This window comes from Pseudopodoces humilis, chromosome 1, assembly GCF_049639895.1.
Source record: "Pseudopodoces humilis isolate 2021_Gansu_Grassland_sample_001 chromosome 1, ASM4963989v1, whole genome shotgun sequence".
NCBI lineage: Eukaryota > Metazoa > Chordata > Aves > Passeriformes > Paridae > Pseudopodoces > Pseudopodoces humilis.
The window spans coordinates 138,674,531-138,694,162 of record NC_142200.1 but is presented as its reverse complement, the minus strand read 5'-3'; the positions used below and the strand labels follow the sequence as shown (position 1 = coordinate 138,694,162).

Below are 19,632 nucleotides of genomic sequence, written 5' to 3'. Positions count from 1 at the left end.
CCTGTATTTTCTTCTTCTGCTTTTTTCCTCAGTACAGCAAAAGTTATAATTGAAAACTAGATGCATGGTTGCTTCAGGGGACGTCTGGTTGGTTTTGAATGCTACAGTTAAATCTTACTTTGGAAACTTTGCTTAATAAGGAGATGCAGGAATCTTCTAGTAAAAATACACAGAATTACAATAAAACAGATTAATGTGTTTTAAAACTGGAAGGATTTAGCCAATTAAAAATTTAATAATTCTCATTTGGTTATGAGGTAGTTATGGGAAAGCTAATGTTAAAATGTAGTATTGGCTGTAAGATAAAAAAGTAAAAAATGCTAGTGCTATGATGAGCTTTTGGGTTTCTGAGGAAAAATTGTGTGTGGCATTTAAGGTATTTCTGCTCAATGTTCAGTTTAACTTCAGAGTAAGAAAGAAATAAAGCAATATGCATGCATTGATGATGATGAGACCTATTTTTATGTATTCAGCTAAATTTAAAAAAGAATTCTTTGATTTTTCTCGGTTCTCTTAATTGAACTATTTTTGATGATTGATCTCCTTTCATGCCATCAGATTAATCTTCAGGTACGTAGTATTCAACTGTGCTTTCATCACCATGGCTTGGTTTCTGGACTGGTTTTGTTTTTCTGTGTATGTTTGTGTGGGGTTTTTTGGTTCCTTCACAGTACATGTTCATATTCCCTCATTCATCATTGTCTCACAGTGATATGGTAAAGCTCGTAGAAGTCTCCAATGACGGCGGGCCTTTGGGAATCCATGTAGTGCCTTTCAGTGCCCGAGGCGGAAGGTAACGTATCGTGTAGGATTTTATTTGCATTGTAATTTGCTGTGCTTTATCTTGGTTATGTTAATTTTGGTATTGTGTGCCTTTGCCCTCTGTACAATATTGTCTGTTTTTCAAGAGGCAGTCTCACTGATTAAGAAAGGAAGAAATGCAAGTTTAGTGACCCTGCTTGCAATGGACTCTGTAGTTTAAAGTCTCTGCTTAGGAGTTAGAATTGGGAGTTGTAATCTTGGGGGAAATTGAAGGATAAAGACATTTGCTTTTGGACTCCTAAAATTTATAAACTTCTGCCCTAATTCAGGTGGATATTTGTGCAACATATCCTTGCTGACTGTTTAAAGCCACAAGTTCCCAAATAACAGCAGGAGTCTAAACCAGAAGCGTTCTGTGCTTCTGCTTGTTAAGAATAGGGGAGAAAACAATTGCCACGCATTCAAAACTTCATGTTGTCCCATCTGTTGGGGTTAAAGTGAAGTAGCAAAACCAGCTGAAACATTCTGTTTTGGGGAAAAGTGAACCTCTTTTACAGGCTCAAACTCCTGAAGTTTGATTGTTCACAAAAAACAAAAGCAAAAACCCAAAACAAGCAAGCCCCCCCACCTGCCCAACCCCTCAAACAACAAAAAAGGTGTAAAGAAAGTAGCTAACATAAAAAAATACAGGGTGGAGTATTAATTATTAATTAATAAATAATAATGACTAATATATTATTTATGTATTATTAACACATTATGAATGTATTAAGAAACATAATCTGTAATTCTTACTTTGCTAATGTAGAATTTTAGTGTTTAGGGTCATGAAGATAATCTCAGGAAGAAAAGCTAAACTTTTGTATTAATTAGTGGTAGATTTGAAACTTTTAAGTACCTTGAAAAATGATAATTTTTCATCAATATATGCAAATTTTATTTTTGTGTTGCATATTCTAAGTACACACTGTATTTTCACTCTTTAATGAGGAGAACAAATATATATATATATCTTAAAAGTAATCTTTGCACATGAAAAGGGGTGTTCTCATGTCTGTTGTCCCAGTAGCAATTTCAGTTTTAGAATTAAAAACTAACAAAATAACAAAACTAACTTGCTATACAGTTATATCTCTCAAATATTAATATGCTGTTTTCAGAAATACTAGAGTATTTTAGGTATTTTTCCTTCTATACTAAATACCTTCAAGGGGTGTTAAACACAGTATAAGAGCTTTATTTGCAGTTGTTACTTAAAACCCAATGCTTTCATAGTCACACTGACATTATTATGAGAAAATGTAATTTTTTTTTTTTTTACTTTAAAGCTACTTTGTCTGGAGACTACAAGTATTAAGAGCAGCTTTCTGTGGAGTGGGGAATTCTCCTCTTCATAATCTGAAATTCAGTAAATTCAGTGTAGGGATGGAAAGGGCATGAGTGAACAGTACTTCAAACATAACTCAGAAGTAAATCCGATAGAGTTAGAAATGGTTGAAATGTTCATACAGTTATCTGGGATTTTGACAGTGTGAAGGCCAAGGAAAAGACAAGAATGTCAACTGCTTACTAAGTAGTTGTTTAATAAAACTGATGTTAAAATATATATTTTGACATTTTGAATATGAATTTTAACTCAAATAAAATTCACTTCCAGCCTGTTAATGTGGTTGTCAAGTCTGAGGCAAAGCTTAAACTGTTCATACATAATGAGACCATGTTAAAGAAAAAAGCCATAAACACAGAAAAAAAATACGTAATTTTTTTAAAAAGAAATTTAACTATATCATGCAAAATTATATGATAAAGTTTTACTACAGGAAAGCCAACTTGGTGTTAAATTCCAGTTATGCTGTGTTTTCAGTTATTTTTCTTGTAGTTCCTTTCTTTTGCTGTTGAAAATGTTACTCAATAGCCAGTGGTTATTAAATCAATAACTTGAAAAACTGTAAAAACATATTGTGCAATTCACCTTTTTTTCTCTCTATACAATAAGCAGGAGCCTTCTTCAACCAGAAAATTCACACCAGAAAATCCCTCCCTAAGGAAACACTCCAAAACTCTAAAAATTATGCACCATAACTCTGCTCATTACTTCTATTGAGAAAATATTTGACTTTTTCATGGTCTTTTGTGGGTTTAGAATAAGAATCTTTTAAGTATTGGCTTTTGATCTTGAATAAAATCTGTAAAGGTCTCTGCCTCATCTATATAGATGCTACAAATTATTTCTGTTCCCAGTAAAACTGAGGCTTTTTAAATGAAAAAAACCCTGAATTTCTCTGGGAAAAGTGCTATTGGTTTTTAAAGACATGGTGAAATGTTATTCTATGTATATGTTTCCTTGTTATCCTTCTGGTTTTGCCTCTAGAAATATATCAGTCTTTTATTGGCCTGTTTGATCATATGATTTTGTTAAGAGATTTTGTTCACCTTATCAGAAGGGAGGAGGGTATACATATTCATCACCTTATGGTTGTGCATTTTTTAAGGATAAAAGTTTTGTTTGCAAACCGGCTGGCACATTTTTACAATGTCATCGATGCAGTGCTGAGCAGAAAAGGAGGCATGAAAATGAAAGTAGAATGAAGGAGGGAGAGAAGGCAAGTGGCAAAGTGTTCAGATAAGAGTAGAAAAAAAGAAAAATAATGAGAAAAATATGGAAGGAAAGAAAATTCTAGCTCTGTGCAAAATTGCCATACTACCAATCCTTTCTTCTTGTTAAGTGCTCAGAGACAGGAGCAAATAGCCCCTTAAGAATCTCATTTGAGCAGCCTGGATGATGTGGGATGTCATGTTGATGTTTAAGTGGGGATGCACCAAGTTCTCTGCAAGCTCAGCAGTAATTATATAATAATTTACCATTATATGGCCTCTTCTACTTTTGAAATCTTCTCAAGCTCCATACCCTAGCTGCTCTTCTGAAATCCTGCCATGTCTGTCTTTGGAAAGAGATTGAATTGACACAAGGAATATATGAGATAACATCAGAAATCTCTGTGAATAATGATGTGGAAGTTAGGGTCCCATAGTCCCAAGACTACTCTGAAGTCTACTTAGTAAAGCAGAATGGAAAAGCATTTGGATATTTTTCTGAAAACCCCACAATGAATATCCAACAATAAGTATCAGACATGTTACTTTGATACAGACAGGTATGCACACCTCTGCCAGCTTTTCTTCCTGTTGAAGTTTGCCACAAAATCCATTTTTAACTGTACATCTAAAACCTGCATCTAGAAACGTTTTTTTGTGACATATCCTAAATGTCTTAATATATTAGTAAGTCTCAAAAGAAAAGGAAAAAAAGAGAATTTTTGTCAGTTTAAAAGACAAATTCAACAGTTTTTGTTAAAAAGAAAGAAAAACCACAAATAAAGGTAGGCATTTAAGCATACACAAACCCAGCTACCCTTACAAAAAATCTAGAAAATTGAACTTTTTAAATACTTTTTCTATTCTTCATCTTCTAGAGTTTATAAATTCACCTCATGTGTCACTGTAAAAATTTTAGTCTTGCACTCAAGGTACAAAGAAAACTAAAGTAATATCTAATGGCCATTGTCTATACTGAGAGTCCATAATATTGCCTTCAATGTGCTTCTCTAATGATGTCTGATACTCTCTTTGATCAAGTAGGAGGTCCGTGCTGTCTGCCTCTCCGTTTATTCCTCTCCTGCATTTCCAGCCTTTTAAGTCTTAAAGGTAGCCATGGCTTTCAAGAACATATGTATGGGGAAAAAATTCTCTGTGGAGTGAATGTACCATTCCCTCACTCTTGTATCTGAATTCAAACTGTGTGATCTCAGCCTTTAAGAAGTTTTATAAGCATAATTTGAAGTATTACTCAAGCTAAAAAGCTGACGAGTGGTTACCAAAGATTGGGAATTGGTTCTGGACTTCAGGCATGAGATTTAAATGCCTCCACAGCAGTGCTGTGATGTCAATATTGGGTAAAGGAATATATGTGCAATTTAGCATTGAGTAGCTGCAATAATTTAACCTGAACAAACAAGCAAATTTGCCTACTCTGACCTCTGAATCTAGGAATTTTACACTGTGTTTATGTTATTGTAGAACTTTTCAGAGATCTTTCATAGCATGAAACCACTGCACATCAGCTTTTCAATCAATCCTTATTTTTGTACCTTAATCTAGTTTTTTGCCTTTTCATGTTAGTGACTTTACATAAACATTTAAATTGGCTATTTTCTGTTCTGTCTGATTTGATTACACTACAGTTAGCTTGCAGGTAAATAGATAAATAACTTCAATGTGTACATACAATGGGCCATGATGGCCAAATCATATTCTAGATGCTCAATGTCAGTTTTTATTTTTACTTATACTGTCAGTTTTTATTAAGATAAATTATCATCATTTCCATACATCTGGATGGCACGTGGAGAGTTTGCATTTCACAAACTACCCCAACCAAGTCAGGCAATTTAGATGTCAATAAAAAATTCACTGCTTATTTCTAGTTTTATCATTGGTTGTAATTTATACTGAGAACTGAAATGTTAACACATGTAGCTGAGTTTATTTTAATAGTATAATTAATGAACCTTGCAGAAATACAGTGGTGCAAATGCTAATATAATCTCAGCTGCTTACATTCCCAGTTAGGTATTTAAAACAAATACAAAGGTTGAGCTCTGTGCTTTGGCAGTTTCCCTTCTGTTTCTGTCTCAGCTAATGTTAGTCTAAAACATCACAGGTACCAAATTTATTTGTAATTATTGTTTCAACAGGATTTTAGACTTGCAGAGTGTTTTGTGAAGGTTTATGTGATACTTAATCTCATTCTTGAGAAAGTTGGAGTTTAAAGGATTTGTCATGGAAAAATTTGTATTAGAAACTGCGTTGACTTACTTTAACTGGACAAAATTAAGCAAATTCAAATATACCCATACAGTTGTATGCTACATGGTTGTGTTTTAAGAAAGTGTATATACTGACTTTGGTACTTCATACCATATGAGTTTAGATGCTTTCAAAATTTATATCTTCCTAATGTAGGGAACATAATATTGAAGCTATTGTAGTAGAGCTCCACTTTGCAGGATTAATGATGGTGGCATATGGCAGGGGGAAAAAATCTAATTTGTTTTTAGGTTACTGCATATTTGCAATATCAGGTCTGCTCTGTTTACCTCCAGTTTCTGCAACAACAAACATGAATTCCCATAAAGGTTTTTTTAAGAGTTGCATTCTTGCATCTAATCATAATATACTGAAGAAGTACTATAGGAAATTGGTAGGCTTTCATTAATTTTTGAAGAACATACATTTTCTGTAGTTCTAGTTTTCTCTGCTATGCAAACCCTCATTTGGGAAATTGTTTCTGGAATTGTGTTTAAAGGGATCTTTTTTGCCATGTGTTTATATAAAAAATTAAATAAATTAAAAGACACTGTGGAGAGCCTGGTTTCAGGTTCAACTCAGTCTGTTCACCCAGCCTTGAATTTACTCTCAGTGACTTTAGCTTTCTATGCCTTGGTTAACCTAGCTCTAACATTTGTTAAAAAGCAAAATCCTCATGAGCACCATATGCTGTGTTATAGATGAGCAGTCTTGCATTAGCAGAACTTGTAGCCTTTGTTTAATGAGATTATTTACAATTTTGACTAGTAGTTTATTTATCTGTTACATTATTCTACTATTAGTTAGGATTAGTAGTTTTTTTACAGATTTTAGAGCCTAGGTGGAATAAATTTGAGAAATGTCAAACCATGCATAAATGTGCATCTTGCATTAATAATTTGATATAGATTCAGAATGTAAGACAGTAGAAAGGAAAATTTCGAGAAAAATGCTATGTCAAAACTATTGAGAGAGCATTTATTTTGTAATCATAAGTACATGGAGACATTGGGATGAAATAACCACATTATTTTGTATTGTGTATTGTCATTGCACTAACTTAGATTGCTGTACTTTATGTAGATATTGTTTCGATATTTTGTTATTTTTTTATATTTAACCATATAAACCAAACACATGTTGTTACTGTGTATGCTCTTGTGCAAGCATTGCATGCACATCCAAATTCTGAATTGTCTTTGGACATTGCAGAGGAGTACACCTGCACCAAAGAGCAGTTAGGCATCAAGAGAAAGAAAAGGAAGAGTAGACACAACTCCTTCCTTTCCTGCTCAAGTATTTTGTTGGTTTTCTCTTAAATGTAGCATTCCCTATTCTATATTTGTTTTGCCTATCTCTTCCCCATTTAGTTATGCTCTTCAGTAACTTCACTTTGTGGCTCAAAGACAATCTTCTCAAAAAGAAATTCATCAACTCAAAAGTGAAGTCACAAACTTGTTTTCTAACACGTTTTCTATGTGTCAAAACTATAATTCTGATAAAAATAATGTGGCGAAGCCATACAAGTATTTTTCCATTTGCTGTTAATATAACTGTTTGGTTCTTCATGTGACTATAAACCATCTATAATTGCTTTATAATCATTTTTCAGTCTTAAAAATCTGAGACTGCCTTCAACACTTTTTTTAGTGAACAGAAAGAAAAAAGAGATTGAATCAATATTTTAAAGTTTGTTTTGTTTTACTTCCTGTGACTACAGAACCTAAAAATGATCAGAAAATTGTAATAAAATAAATGAAGCACAATATGGTCATTAGGTTAGTGTGCCACTGTTGTGGACTTGTAGATTTTTTTGTCATGCAAATGTCTGACTCAAGCTTCATTTGATGATTTGTGTTGTCAGAATGCTTTATGTTGTTTTTCTTCTCACAGTCTGTTTACATGTTTAGATCCTTTCAACATTATATCTTAAAGTCTCTAGGTGGTTCCAAAATGGAAATGCCACTAGGATCATTTCTCCTACTCCTTCATCTGTCTTGTAGGAGAAAATGTATGACTGTTCTGTAAAAAAAATGTATTTGTTTATGATGGTGGTAAATTGGTAAATGAGTAATTTAAAGTGGAAGAAATAAGTTAATTTTGCTTTTCAGACCCATTTGATGAAGTGCTCAAGTATGTAGGTAACTTTTGAGCACATGAGGAATCCTTTTATGCACCACTGACTGCTCATTTACTTTGGGGTATTATGTGTGAATGGAAGTGCTTGATCACTGAAAGGTTTTTGCTTAAAAGACATGTGTGGTCTTGCAATTCCTGCTGATTTTTCATGCCATGCCTTGAAATGGATTCTGAAAAATGTAATGCTTTTGACTTGGATGATGTGAGTTTGACCCACTGATACATCCTGTGGGATTTCACTGTATAGCTTCTTTAAACAAAAAGAAATTAAGTGCAGTGTCAATGCAAGAATAATCCTGAAGATTGAGTTTTCCTTTGGGTAGAGAGTTTAGGTATAGAAACATCACTGACTTTTTCATACTGTCCTGCCAGTACCTCAGAAGTCCATTCTTCAGGATGCTTGTTCATAATTTCAGGTTGAATATTTGTTTACCCTTTCTCTCTAAAAATGGCCTTAAGATACTGTAAGCATGAAACAGAGGGGACTAAGTCATTGCACAGAGACTATCAAATGGAAATTGTCTTCAGTCAATTAATTTAAGATTTTGAATTTAAAAAAAGCATTTAAATTTTTAATTTCTTTTTTATTTTATTAAAAGATGTTAAGATTTAAAAATAAAAGCATTTAGTTCACATGAAATTATAGAATTCTCTATCCATCCCCTCGTTACAGGCTGCTTATTACATGAGATGACCCCACTTTCACAGATGAATTAGTGAAGGCTGTGGCATTCTCTGACAATTCAGAAATTCAAGTTTTAAGTTGAACCTATTCAGCTTTAGTTAACTAGCAGAAAAGATGTCTTTTCTCACATGTATGATGGTTCTTGAAGCTTTTAATACACAGAAATCTTGGCCTTTTTCAAGAATGGATGTGCTGTCATCCCACAGCCTGTTCATTCTGACTTTTGACATATTTGTTCACCTACGCTTTTTGTTTTATGGAAAAGGGATAATAAATCAGGTAATTCTGGAAGTTATTTGAAACTGTGCTATCCTGCTTCAAGATAAAGATGGTTTATAATATAGTTTCTGTAGTGACCATGAAAAAATATTAAATCAATAGGATTTTCTATGTTGCAAATTATTCAGATAGTAATAATTTGTAATCCTAATGTTCCAGAACCCTGGGGCTGCTGGTGAAGCGATTGGAGAAGGGTGGAAAAGCTGAACAAGAAAACCTTTTCCGTGAGAATGATTGTATTGTCAGGATTAATGACGGAGACCTGCGGAACAGGAGATTTGAGCAGTAAGTGTTCTTACCACATGTTACATTGCATTATTTGATCTTTAACACTCCATCGTGGAATAATTTGAGGAAGGTAAGTAAACAACCTCTAAGCTTGTCTTTCTAATAACTTAGGGACATTAGTGGCCAGACTGAAAAAAAAAACCCCAACAAACCCCCCCCCCCCCCAAAACAACAGGATAATTATTGTCATTAGAGTATATATAATTCTCATTTGATTGTTTTTGTAGATTATAGATTTTTTTCTTCTTATATTGGTAATGGGTTTTTCCTGAAATTCCTGTATGACTTTTGCTCTTGTACCTGCAAGACACCATGTTCAATAGAAATGGACAACTTGAGGACTTTATTTTTCACATTTTAAAAATATGTGTTTTTTGATTGTCTGAGAACTAAAGGTGCTGTATATGCAGAAATTTCCTGGAGAAGTTTGAGAGATAGATATTTTCTTAGTGGTTGTCGGTACCTGGTAGAATTTTGAAATGAATCAGACTTGTAATAGGGAAATTAGATTGTAGTTCTCACTCAGGTAAGAGAAAGAGAAGAATAGAAAAGAAGTATGCAGGTAATGAATGAATTCATGGATGATAATATTGTTCTGAAATCTGTAGCATGTTGAGGGCCAAATATAATTTCTTCTGATCGTGTTATACTTAAAATATATTTTAAATGTGGTTTTAATTTCCATGACTCTAACCTGAATTGAAACATAACCCTGTACCATATGGTTGAAAGCAGCTTTTCTCTGCTTGTTCTAAGGTTCACAGTTTGTAAAGTCTGTGAAGAGACTTTGTTGACTTTGTATACTTTGGATTGTGACCTTGAGCCCAGTGTCTGTCTGTACAGCATTGAGCATTTTTTTCCTCTTTCTTAATGTTGTATTCTGATGGACTACTGGCTGAAAAAACCGGAAGTGTATGCCAGACTGGTTGCAAGGCTGCATATAATCAGAAAATTATGGAATACGTAGTCTTTTTATAATTAGTAATTTTCTTTCTAATAATTCTGTTGTCACTGCGGTAGCAGTTATCGCAATTATTGCAATTATCAAGGTTCAAAACAAAATGACACTGCAGTTCTGCTGTAGAACTGTCTGCATTTCAAGACTGTGGTTCAAATTTTTGCTTTTCTGAATCCAGTATTTGCTACATTAGTCGTTAAGCATATTTAACCATAGTGTTGCCCTAAAGCAGTAAACCTTAGCGAAAAGCAGACCAAATAGGCTGGCGAACAGCTTCAAGTTTTATGGTTTATGCTTGAGTGCAATGTGTCTGTCAGCTCGTGTTGCTTAATTAACATCAGTAATTATGCTTATAATGTCTCGTAGTCTGCCAGTCCTAATTCGCTAATTTTCTGTTCATTTTAAAACCTAGAGCACAGCATATGTTTCGCCAAGCCATGCGTACGCCGTTCATTTGGTTCCACGTGGTCCCTGCGGCGAACAAAGAGCAGTACGAACAGTTGTCCCAGAGTGAGAACATGTACTACTCCAGCCGCTTCAGCCCTGACTCCCAGTATGCTGATGGGAAAAGTATTAACAATTCTGGACTTCACACCTTACAAAGAATGTCTAGAGCGGGGAACCACTCCGATCAGACAGACTCCTACTCACAGCTACCTCATAGTGTGAACTCATCAGGGAAACCACCCTCAGGCCTGGTACCATCACCTCAGAAGGTTCTCACCTCCACTGCCAGCAGTGGCTATAACACCAAAAAGATAGGGAAGAGGCTCAGTATACAGCTAAGGAAAGGTAAGGCACCAGTGTGCTCCTCGTCCAGCAGGAGATGTGTGTGTAGGGGGTGTGTGCCACTGGCCTGGGCAGGAGGGCTGGCAGGAGCATGGGGGATGCAACGGGTTGGTTTTTGAAGCCAAGGCACTGAGTTGTCCCTGAGAGCAGGCCCAGGAGACCCACCCTGTGTTCAGCATGTGCAGCATGCTTGCAAAAGGCCATTTTGAGGAGTGCTTTAACACTATTTCAGCTAATAAAAATAGTGCAGTAAATGCCTCAAATTCTGTTGGCAAAGACCCAGGGAGTGGTGAATTATTTAATATAACAACTAAGCTAAAATGGCCCATGTTGTCTACTTCATAGTTATGACTTTTCAAATTGAGTTTTGCCTTTAGATTTTAAGGGTGTTTTGGATGCAGTTGGTAAATTGGACATTCTAATTTCCAGCTAAAGCTTTCATTTTTTTCCACTGAGATGTTAAAACCTTTGGTTGAGATGTAATGTGATACTTCCTGTCTTGACCCTTTTGCTAATATAATTTGAATGGGGGTGAGAGACACTATTTAAAGTGGTGTGTGCTTATCTCAACATCTGTGTTATATGTGCACATGTAGATGTGTAGATTGATTCATCCATGAAATTTTTATGATGTGAGAAAATTTGGTATTTTTTTTTGTAGTTAATGTGTAGATGCTTTTAAGATAGTTTGAAGTATAATAAAATGACATTTAGATGCCAGTATTCTTAGCTTGTGGGAAATGATTTTTTTAAAGGATTATACATACTGTAAGCTTCATGGTATTCAAATGAGCATGTTTAAGATTAGCTGTAATTTGGTCTCCAGCAACAAGAATAGTATTTACATTACACAGCAGAAAGTTTACCCATATGACAGTATTCTCCATGAACTTGGGGTACATTCCCCTTAAGAAACTATATGTGCTTAATGTTAATAATATTTATTAAGCAGTCTTTTTATTGAAAGACATTGAAGACGGTGCGTTGAATGGTAGAGATTTTACAGTTTCACAGGTACCAGGCTACTTGTCACATTATCATTATGCTTTCCTTTCTATGAACTTCGCATGAACCACCAGATTGCTTCTTTCTGGTTGCTGAATTTTAAGCTCTACAAACTTGGATGACATAAGGTTGAGTTGACAGTTTGCTTCTGTTGTTGATGCTCCTTCAAGAATTTCTCTAGGCCATCAGCTCAGATCAGCCTACTTGGAAAATCTTGCTGTTATTCCAAGTTGAGTAAGGAATCAGTGTGCTTATAAATATTCTCTCAGTCACTACAGTGATTTTTACCTGGCTTTTTTGTGTCTGTGGAAGTCTTCAGAAATATTACTTGGGCAGTACATAAAAGAATTCTCAGCCAGATGTGGAAATAAACATTTCATATTATTTAAAAAGCACCAACAAATAAATATATAATTTGGGACCACAATATTTTTGTGTGAAGCAAATATGGTATTATAGCTCCTCATAAGAAGCAAGAAGATAATTTTGGTGTCTTACAGATTTTTGACTGTGATATGATGTTATATTTGGTCATCTTGCACTGGATACTGAGTCAGAAATACTCCCCCCAATGCTATATTGTAATTTATTCTTGCTGGCTCTAATATCTTAGGTGGGTTTGGAGTAAAAAATGCTACCTGTTGATGAAAAGTGATCTCTAAGATACTTCAAAATCTAGTTCATACCTGAGGAGTTTGATGGCACTTACAGTAGTAAGAACTTTGAAATATATTTAGAATATATTTCAGAAGTTTAAAGGGGTGTTTATTTCTAACAGTCAGCTTATTTGAAAATACTGCTTATGGTGGAATGGCACCTAGCTCAGGTTATAGATAAAGGTAGAAACTGTGTTTTATGCATGGTAAAAATAAAGAAAAATGTGCATAAAGAAAGATGCTGTTTTATCATTGCTGTCTTTCATTTGCTAATATTCACTGCAGAAAGAACATGGCCTCCCATTTTGACTCACATTTGATCACTCTGACATACATATGGAGCAACAATATGCTTAAGGATGCCCCAAGTATTTTGTTGTAATTATCAGTTCAGTTCAGGGATGTTGATTGATTTTGATTCCTTATTTCTAAGGAAGGATGTTTTAATAATACTGGCCTTATAGATATTTAACAAATGTTCTTATTTGTAGTTGACAGGCAGTAGTTGTTTCACCAGTTAGCATCATTACTTTAAAATATCATTGTGGAGTGCATTAAGGCATGCAAGGTGTCATCTTGAAATTCAGTTTTCATTTAACCTGTACATTCTGGTAATGGATGTAGTATATGAGAATTGACTTTTTCAGTACAGACAGACCTTCTTTATTACAGCTGTATTTTTATATATTGCATAAGCTTTATGATATAGGATGACAATCTAGAATAACCCTGTAGTATGTGCTTCTGTAATTATGATTTCTTAATATTTATTGCTGATTTGGCATTTTAAAATAACCTGAACTTTCATAGGATTTAGCTATTTAATAAAATCAGAAGAGAAGGTCAGTCATGTGTTTTAGTCAATGCAGAATGTTTGTTGGCTTTTCTAAATGAAAATGGATATCTGTTTATCTTGCCTTAAAGGTCAAGGCCTGAACTTTTAGCATATAGATGTAGGGGTTATTGCTGATATTCTAATGCCATTAAGGCTGTATAGCAGTCTAGCTTAATAGCTCACACAAATTAAGATAATGCAAGACATGACAGTGAGCTTAGGTTTATATACATTTTGGTGTAAACTGATACACAGTAAGTATAAATAAATAAAAACAGTTCTTTGCAGCTAATGAATAAAGAAAATAAGACCACTGATACAACACCCGGAGTGTTAGGACAAACTTTGACCTTATATGCACCAGGACACTCCCAGAGTGTTCCTTCTTTGTCTGCAAGTTTTTGAGCCCATGCAACTGAGAGGAATTTAGTCCAACACTTAGAAATAATAAATAGCCAATTATACAGCAAATGACTCTAAGGCTCAGTTTTTGACCACTTAGTAACTCACAGCATTTGGCCTGATACTCACTAAAGCGTTCAAAAGACTGCTTTTCCATTGGATATTGTGCCACTCAGATTTTCGTACCTACTGCTTTTGATACTGCTGTACTAAGATAAGACTGAAGTGCTTGGTCTGGAAATTAGCTTAATCTTATTTGATTGCCCTTCAGTATAATGCTCATTGCATCATATGATTTCTATCTATAACTACATGCTTGTATAGCTAAATTAGATATAAAATTCTGGAAGTAAAATGTCAGCACTGAGCTCATGTTTCTTAAGTTGGTCCTAGTTCCACTAAATATTTTGCTATTTTTTTGTCTGAAATATATAGTGCATCAGGAGTTCAGTCCACATCTCCCCACTTCCCCACTAAGGGTGACATAGCCACCGACCCAGTGTTGTGATTATCTCTTCCTTTTTGGCCTCCCTCTTGCAAAACAAGAAAACAAAAGGGAAATAAATGAGTGACAGAACTGTCAGGAAAGCTGTAGCAGTTACCAAGTCCATCACAAACAGGACATAACAGCTCTGGTCTAGAGGATGAGTCCTGAAACAAAGGAGGTGCCTCTGCATAGTGAAGGAGAGAAAAATGGTTAAATTGTAGATGTGAGCAGGATTGTGACACTTTGCTCTTCAGAGTTTCTTGTGTTCCTGTTTGGCTTCACTGAGGTTAATAATGCTACATCTTGCATACAGAGCTGGTCTGAAACTCTGCAAGTCCCACCAGGGGACTGGGACATGGCACAGTGACACTCAGCCCTGCAGCACCCAAGTTCCTTTCTGCAAGAAGTTGTTAGAGACTCAAATAAGTTGCCATGGATAGTTTGGGAGTATGCTAATTTGAAATGTCATCGTATTTGCTCTGGAGTGGAGCACATCTATGGACAAGTACTTGCATTGCTCGGGTTTCTATAGGAGAGTGTCCAAGACAGAACCCTGAACTTGTCTGTAAGATATCCTGCATCATGTATCTGAAGTGTACAGATTTATATGCATTTTTCATTATACTCTCCTGTTTTCCCCACACGGTTTCTTGAGCCAGACTTTGAACTGACATTTTAAATTTTTGTTTAAAATTTCTTTTGAAGTGATATGTTTGCTTAAAATTCCTGTTCAGATGCAGAAAGAGTGTTTGTCACTTGAAATGAAGCATGTAGATGCCTAAATTACTTCAGTGACCTTGAGAAATGAGATTCAAAAGTGAAGCAAATGATTTTGAGCATTATTAGTCACTGAAGAAGCATAAACTGCATCAAGTTTCATCTTTTCATTTTTTAAAACCATTTGTGATCACTATTATCAGGCTGCAGCAAAAGGGGAAAAGAACATTTCTATTAGGTTGATCAAAGGTCTTCTTGAGTGGTCTGAGCTTTGCTTGGAGAAAAAAAACCTCACTAGTTCCAAACCATTCAACTACATAAAAATGGGCATGCAATTAGTCTTGATTGTGCATGTGGCTGCAGAAATTTTGTAGACAGCTGAGCAGTCAGCCTTCTGCACAGTCATTTGCATGTACAGTAAGTCTGACTATACGTGCACTAATTCTGAATATATGGAACTTAAACTAGGAGCAATTAAATGGTCTTGGTTAGTTTAGTGGTGCCTCTTACAATAAGAACATACTTGCTGTTCAAATCTTACATGAGATTCAGTCCTTAAAAAAAAACTGGTTTCCAGTGTGGAACACTAAGATAATTAGCTCAGCAGTTATCCATCTGTATTTGGATCTCCAGAATCTCCTCTGAAAAAAACAGGAGGTTGAAGTGCATGGAAGGACAGTGTCTGCTCTGACTATTGTCAGACAACATTTGGCCCTTTTGCTTAGTTTTATTATGTTATCTCTTTCCTTATTCTCCATCCAAGTATAATCTACTACTTTCATTAAGTGATTTCATTAAGTGCATTATTTTGTAATTTTTGTGTCACACACCTTTTCTATCTGCAACCAACCTTGGTTATCGTTTCAGGAAAGGGAGAATGTTCTTTGTTTTGCATGAAGGATCTACACTTTCTCCTAACAATCCTTTACTCTGTCTGAGGACTATTCACCCACATGAGTTTTCCTTGTTAAGGTTGTTCTGAAATGTTTTCTGCCTTTCTTGCATAAGCACTAAAAAAATTGCCCAATTGTCAGCTCTTAGACGTTTTCTATTGTTTTAGAAGTGACATTTTCTGTGTTTCTTCTTGTTGTTTGCTTGTAGTGGTTTTTTAAATGTAGAGAGATCTGTATTAAACTCCCTGAGAACTCATATGCATTTTCTTAAATTAGACTTGAAGGAAGAGCATGATTTACTTGTAGCACTGCTTACAGAGCTGAAAGGTAAGACAGCTGTAAGAGAAGTATCATTAGACCTTGACAGTGTAGATCCTTCAGTTCTTTACTGGTCTCTGAACCAGTAAAGTGTCCTTTTGAGAGGGATGAAAACACTGCAGAGGTGATCCTAGCTTTTTGTATCGTATCCTGTCTGTATTTCTACCCAGGAACACATTTTGCTACTAAGAATTTAGACCTGCAGTTGCTGCTGAATGAGGAATGCATAACTTTTTGTAAAGGATAGCTTTAGAAAGACAGAAATATTATGCCAGACACATTCTTTCCACAATCAAGAAGGTAATCCCAGCACTAGCAAGAAATAAATTAAACAGTTCTTCTCTGGGAGATAAGAGTCTAGTCACCTGTAGTAAAATTTAATAAAATTTTTAACATTCTGTCAGTTTATGATCAGACTGCTTCCAAATAAAATTATGATGTTCGTTTTGAAAATATGTTTAATTAAATTATAGGAATCGATTTCGTCTCCCCCTTACCTTAAAGCTACTGGAATTTTTTTCTTCTTAAACAGCAACTGACACATCAAATCTGCCTCTTTTCTGCTTGTACAAAATAGATCCTTTCCCATTGTAACTGCCCTTTTTATTCATTTAAAAGTACTTTGTCTTCACTTCGGAGCTGGCTGAGCTCTTGAGGGTAATGAGACTTTAGAAGGCGTGTTCAGCATCACATTCAAGAAAAAAAGGACAACTCTAACTTGTCGAGAGAGCTGCTGATTTATCAAAGAAGCCTAAGAATTTGAATTACACAAATTAGTGGGTAATTTTTAAATGTTATTATCACTTGGTGTAATTTGATCATTGTCAGAGATGACAGCTATAGAAGGAAGAAAATGTTTTCTACCCTTTCAAAAATTTACCCTTTTTAAAATCTAGAAGAGAGTAAGGTGAACATAGCTCAAAAAAACCTAAACACTGCATAGTAAAGCTCCTAGCTTTGTGTAGGATGACTTCTGCATTTTCTAAAATATGGAAATTTCTTCTGTTTTCTATTCGTTGTGGTTCTGCCTATATGTGTGTCCAGTCTCTCCTGTATTACTAGCATAAATCAGAGGAGCCTACAATATGCTTGCACAGTTCACTCATTATTATAATGCAGTTTTACACCCTAAGAACTGAAAACATTTTAGCAGCAGGAAGATATTAAGATCTCATATGTATTTCTATCAACAGAAGAATGGAAATGAATGGAGTGGAGAGAACTAAATCAGTTATGTGTATAAAAAAGAAAAAAAAATTAAAAGAAATTCAGTCACAGAAGTCATACTTTTTTTTGTCCTTTTGGTTGGATGTATCCATTTATTCCCGGTGTTGTGAACATCTAATTTATATATAATAAGCATAGTAGTTTATGAAGCTGTATCATCCAGCAAAGAGCAGCTATGGGGAGTGAATAGCCAACTGAAGCAGAGAAACGCTAAAAGGAAAATTACACCCAAAAGCTGCTTCATGCAAAGCTGCACAGAGCAGCACAGTAAAACGCAGCCCAGTCAAGGCCCCTTCTTTCCACAGAAACAAGTAATTAGAATTTTCTTCTGCTAATATCTGGGCTCAGTGTGGATTTGTGACATTCTGCAGGCTTTGGTAAAGACTTTCTGTAGATTTGACAGCAGAAAATGCCACAGTCCACATTTATATCCTGTGTGCATTTGTAATGTGAACATTTCAACTTCTGTTTTTTCCATGGGGGTTTGAAGTGCTGTGTGTGAACCAGACATCTGTAATGATGCTGTAATCAGGCAATAGGGATTAAGCTTATTAATAATGAAATATTGTCCTGGGAGTGCACTTGCGTTCTGATATTACTTTAGAAATTTTATTAGACAAAACCTGTGCTCAAACAGAAGTAGTCAGTGCTCATCCTTATAATAAGAAAAAGATAAATTCCATAAAAAGCTGAGATGTGACTTAAAAAAACCTTATTCAGATCATCTTCACATATTGCAGGGAATTAAAGAGCTCTATAAATGTTTGAAGCGTCATTAAAATTAGGAGGTCTCCTAAGTAAAATATGGATGTTATGAGATCTAGTATTTTTTTTTATCTCTGTGTAACAGCGCAGATGAATTTTATATTTGCCTGAAAGTGAATGAAGACTTTCAAATTTAAATGTCAACTGTCTTGAATGCTACAGAAGGAAGGGAAGTTGTCCCAAAATAATTAGCCTAGAGGAACTGATCTGTATTTTCTGAACAATAAGATCTACATGCCCTTACTGTGTATACAGGAGCACTTAGTTATATTCAAGATGAAGAAGATTTTAAAAACTAGTGTCACACCCAGTCCTGTCATCTGTGTCAGTTTACTTCTTAGCATGATTTTTGTATTGATAATAAAATATATTGTATTAAATTTTAATCAAATGCAGTTGTGCAGATTTCAGAAATCTGTATGTTGAGTACTGGTTTTTAGATTTGACTCCTACTTTCTTTTCCTGTTTGAATATTAATCTGCTTTCCAGGATTGTAGGTTTATCTATTAAACATAGGCAACATAATTAATTAATTAATTAATAGAAATTATGTAACATTGTGGTGCACGATGTTACATAACGATGTGGTGGCACGAGGTGCCCACCAAGCAGCTCTATCACTCCTCAGCTGGACAAGGGAGGCGAAACACAGCAAAAACCTTGTGGGTTGAGATAAGACCAGGGAGAGATCACTCACCAGTTACTGAAACCAACCTGACGTGGGGAAATTAATTTAATTATTGCGAATCAAATCAGAGTAGGGTAGTAAGAAATAAACGGAATCTTAAAATGTTCCCCTTCCTTCCAGAGTCATCTTTACTCACAAATTCTCTACCTCCTCCTCCCAGCAGTGCACAGGGATGGGGAATGGAAGCTGCAGTCAATTCATTACGTGTTGTCTCTGCCACTCCTTTCTCCTCAGAGTTTGGACTCCTCACAATCTTGTGTTGCTCCAGAGTGGGCTTTTTCCTATGGGAGACAGTCCTTTGCTGGCATCTCCAAGGTGAACCTTTCCCACAGGTTGCAAGTCTCCAAGAGCTGTTTCAGTGTGGGTCCCTTCCGTGGGGTCAGTCCTTCAGGAATGGGCTGCTCCAGCATCAGTCCCCCACAGGGTCACAGATCCCACCAGCAAACCTGCTCCAGCGTGGGCTCCTCTCCGTGGGGCCAGCAGGTCCCTGCCAGGAGCCTTCTCCAGTGCGGGCTTCCCATAGGGAGCAGCCTCCTCTGGGCATCTCCCTGCTCTGGTGTGGAGTCCTCCACAGGCTGCAGGTGGATCTCTGCTCTGCCATGGACCTACATGGACTGTGGGGGGACAGCTGCTTCTCCATCATCTTCTCTGTGGGCTGCAGGTAAATCTCTGCTCCCATTTCTTCTGCATTGTCCTTGGGATCTGCAGAGCTCTTTGGCTCTGGCTGCTGTTGCAGTTTTTGGTTTTTTTCCTTCTTAAATACATTAACACCTGAAATGGTTCTGTTGTGTCTTTCACACAGTTTTTTAAGCTTCCCAGAGCTTGTAGCTGGTGACTGTTCCATAAAAGTTTCTGTCCCCATGACATTTTACA

At 35.7% G+C, this 19,632-nt stretch overlaps 1 protein-coding gene across 14 annotated transcripts in view; it reads left to right on the top strand.

Annotated features, from left to right (window-relative positions):
- PARD3 (par-3 family cell polarity regulator) overlaps nucleotides 1-19,632 on the top strand; it is a 446,220-nt gene that overhangs the window by 232,986 nt on the left and 193,602 nt on the right. For 13 of the 14 annotated variants that reach the window (XM_005518692.3, XM_088052266.1, XM_014248576.2 and 10 more), the window contains 3 exons: nucleotides 710-793; nucleotides 8,891-9,016; nucleotides 10,390-10,769. In XM_005518692.3, the coding sequence (XP_005518749.1) occupies nucleotides 710-793; nucleotides 8,891-9,016; nucleotides 10,390-10,769 (590 nt within the window). The remainder of the gene's footprint in view (nucleotides 1-709; nucleotides 794-8,890; nucleotides 9,017-10,389; nucleotides 10,770-19,632) is intronic. The other variant, XM_088052241.1, reaches the window with a different exon arrangement.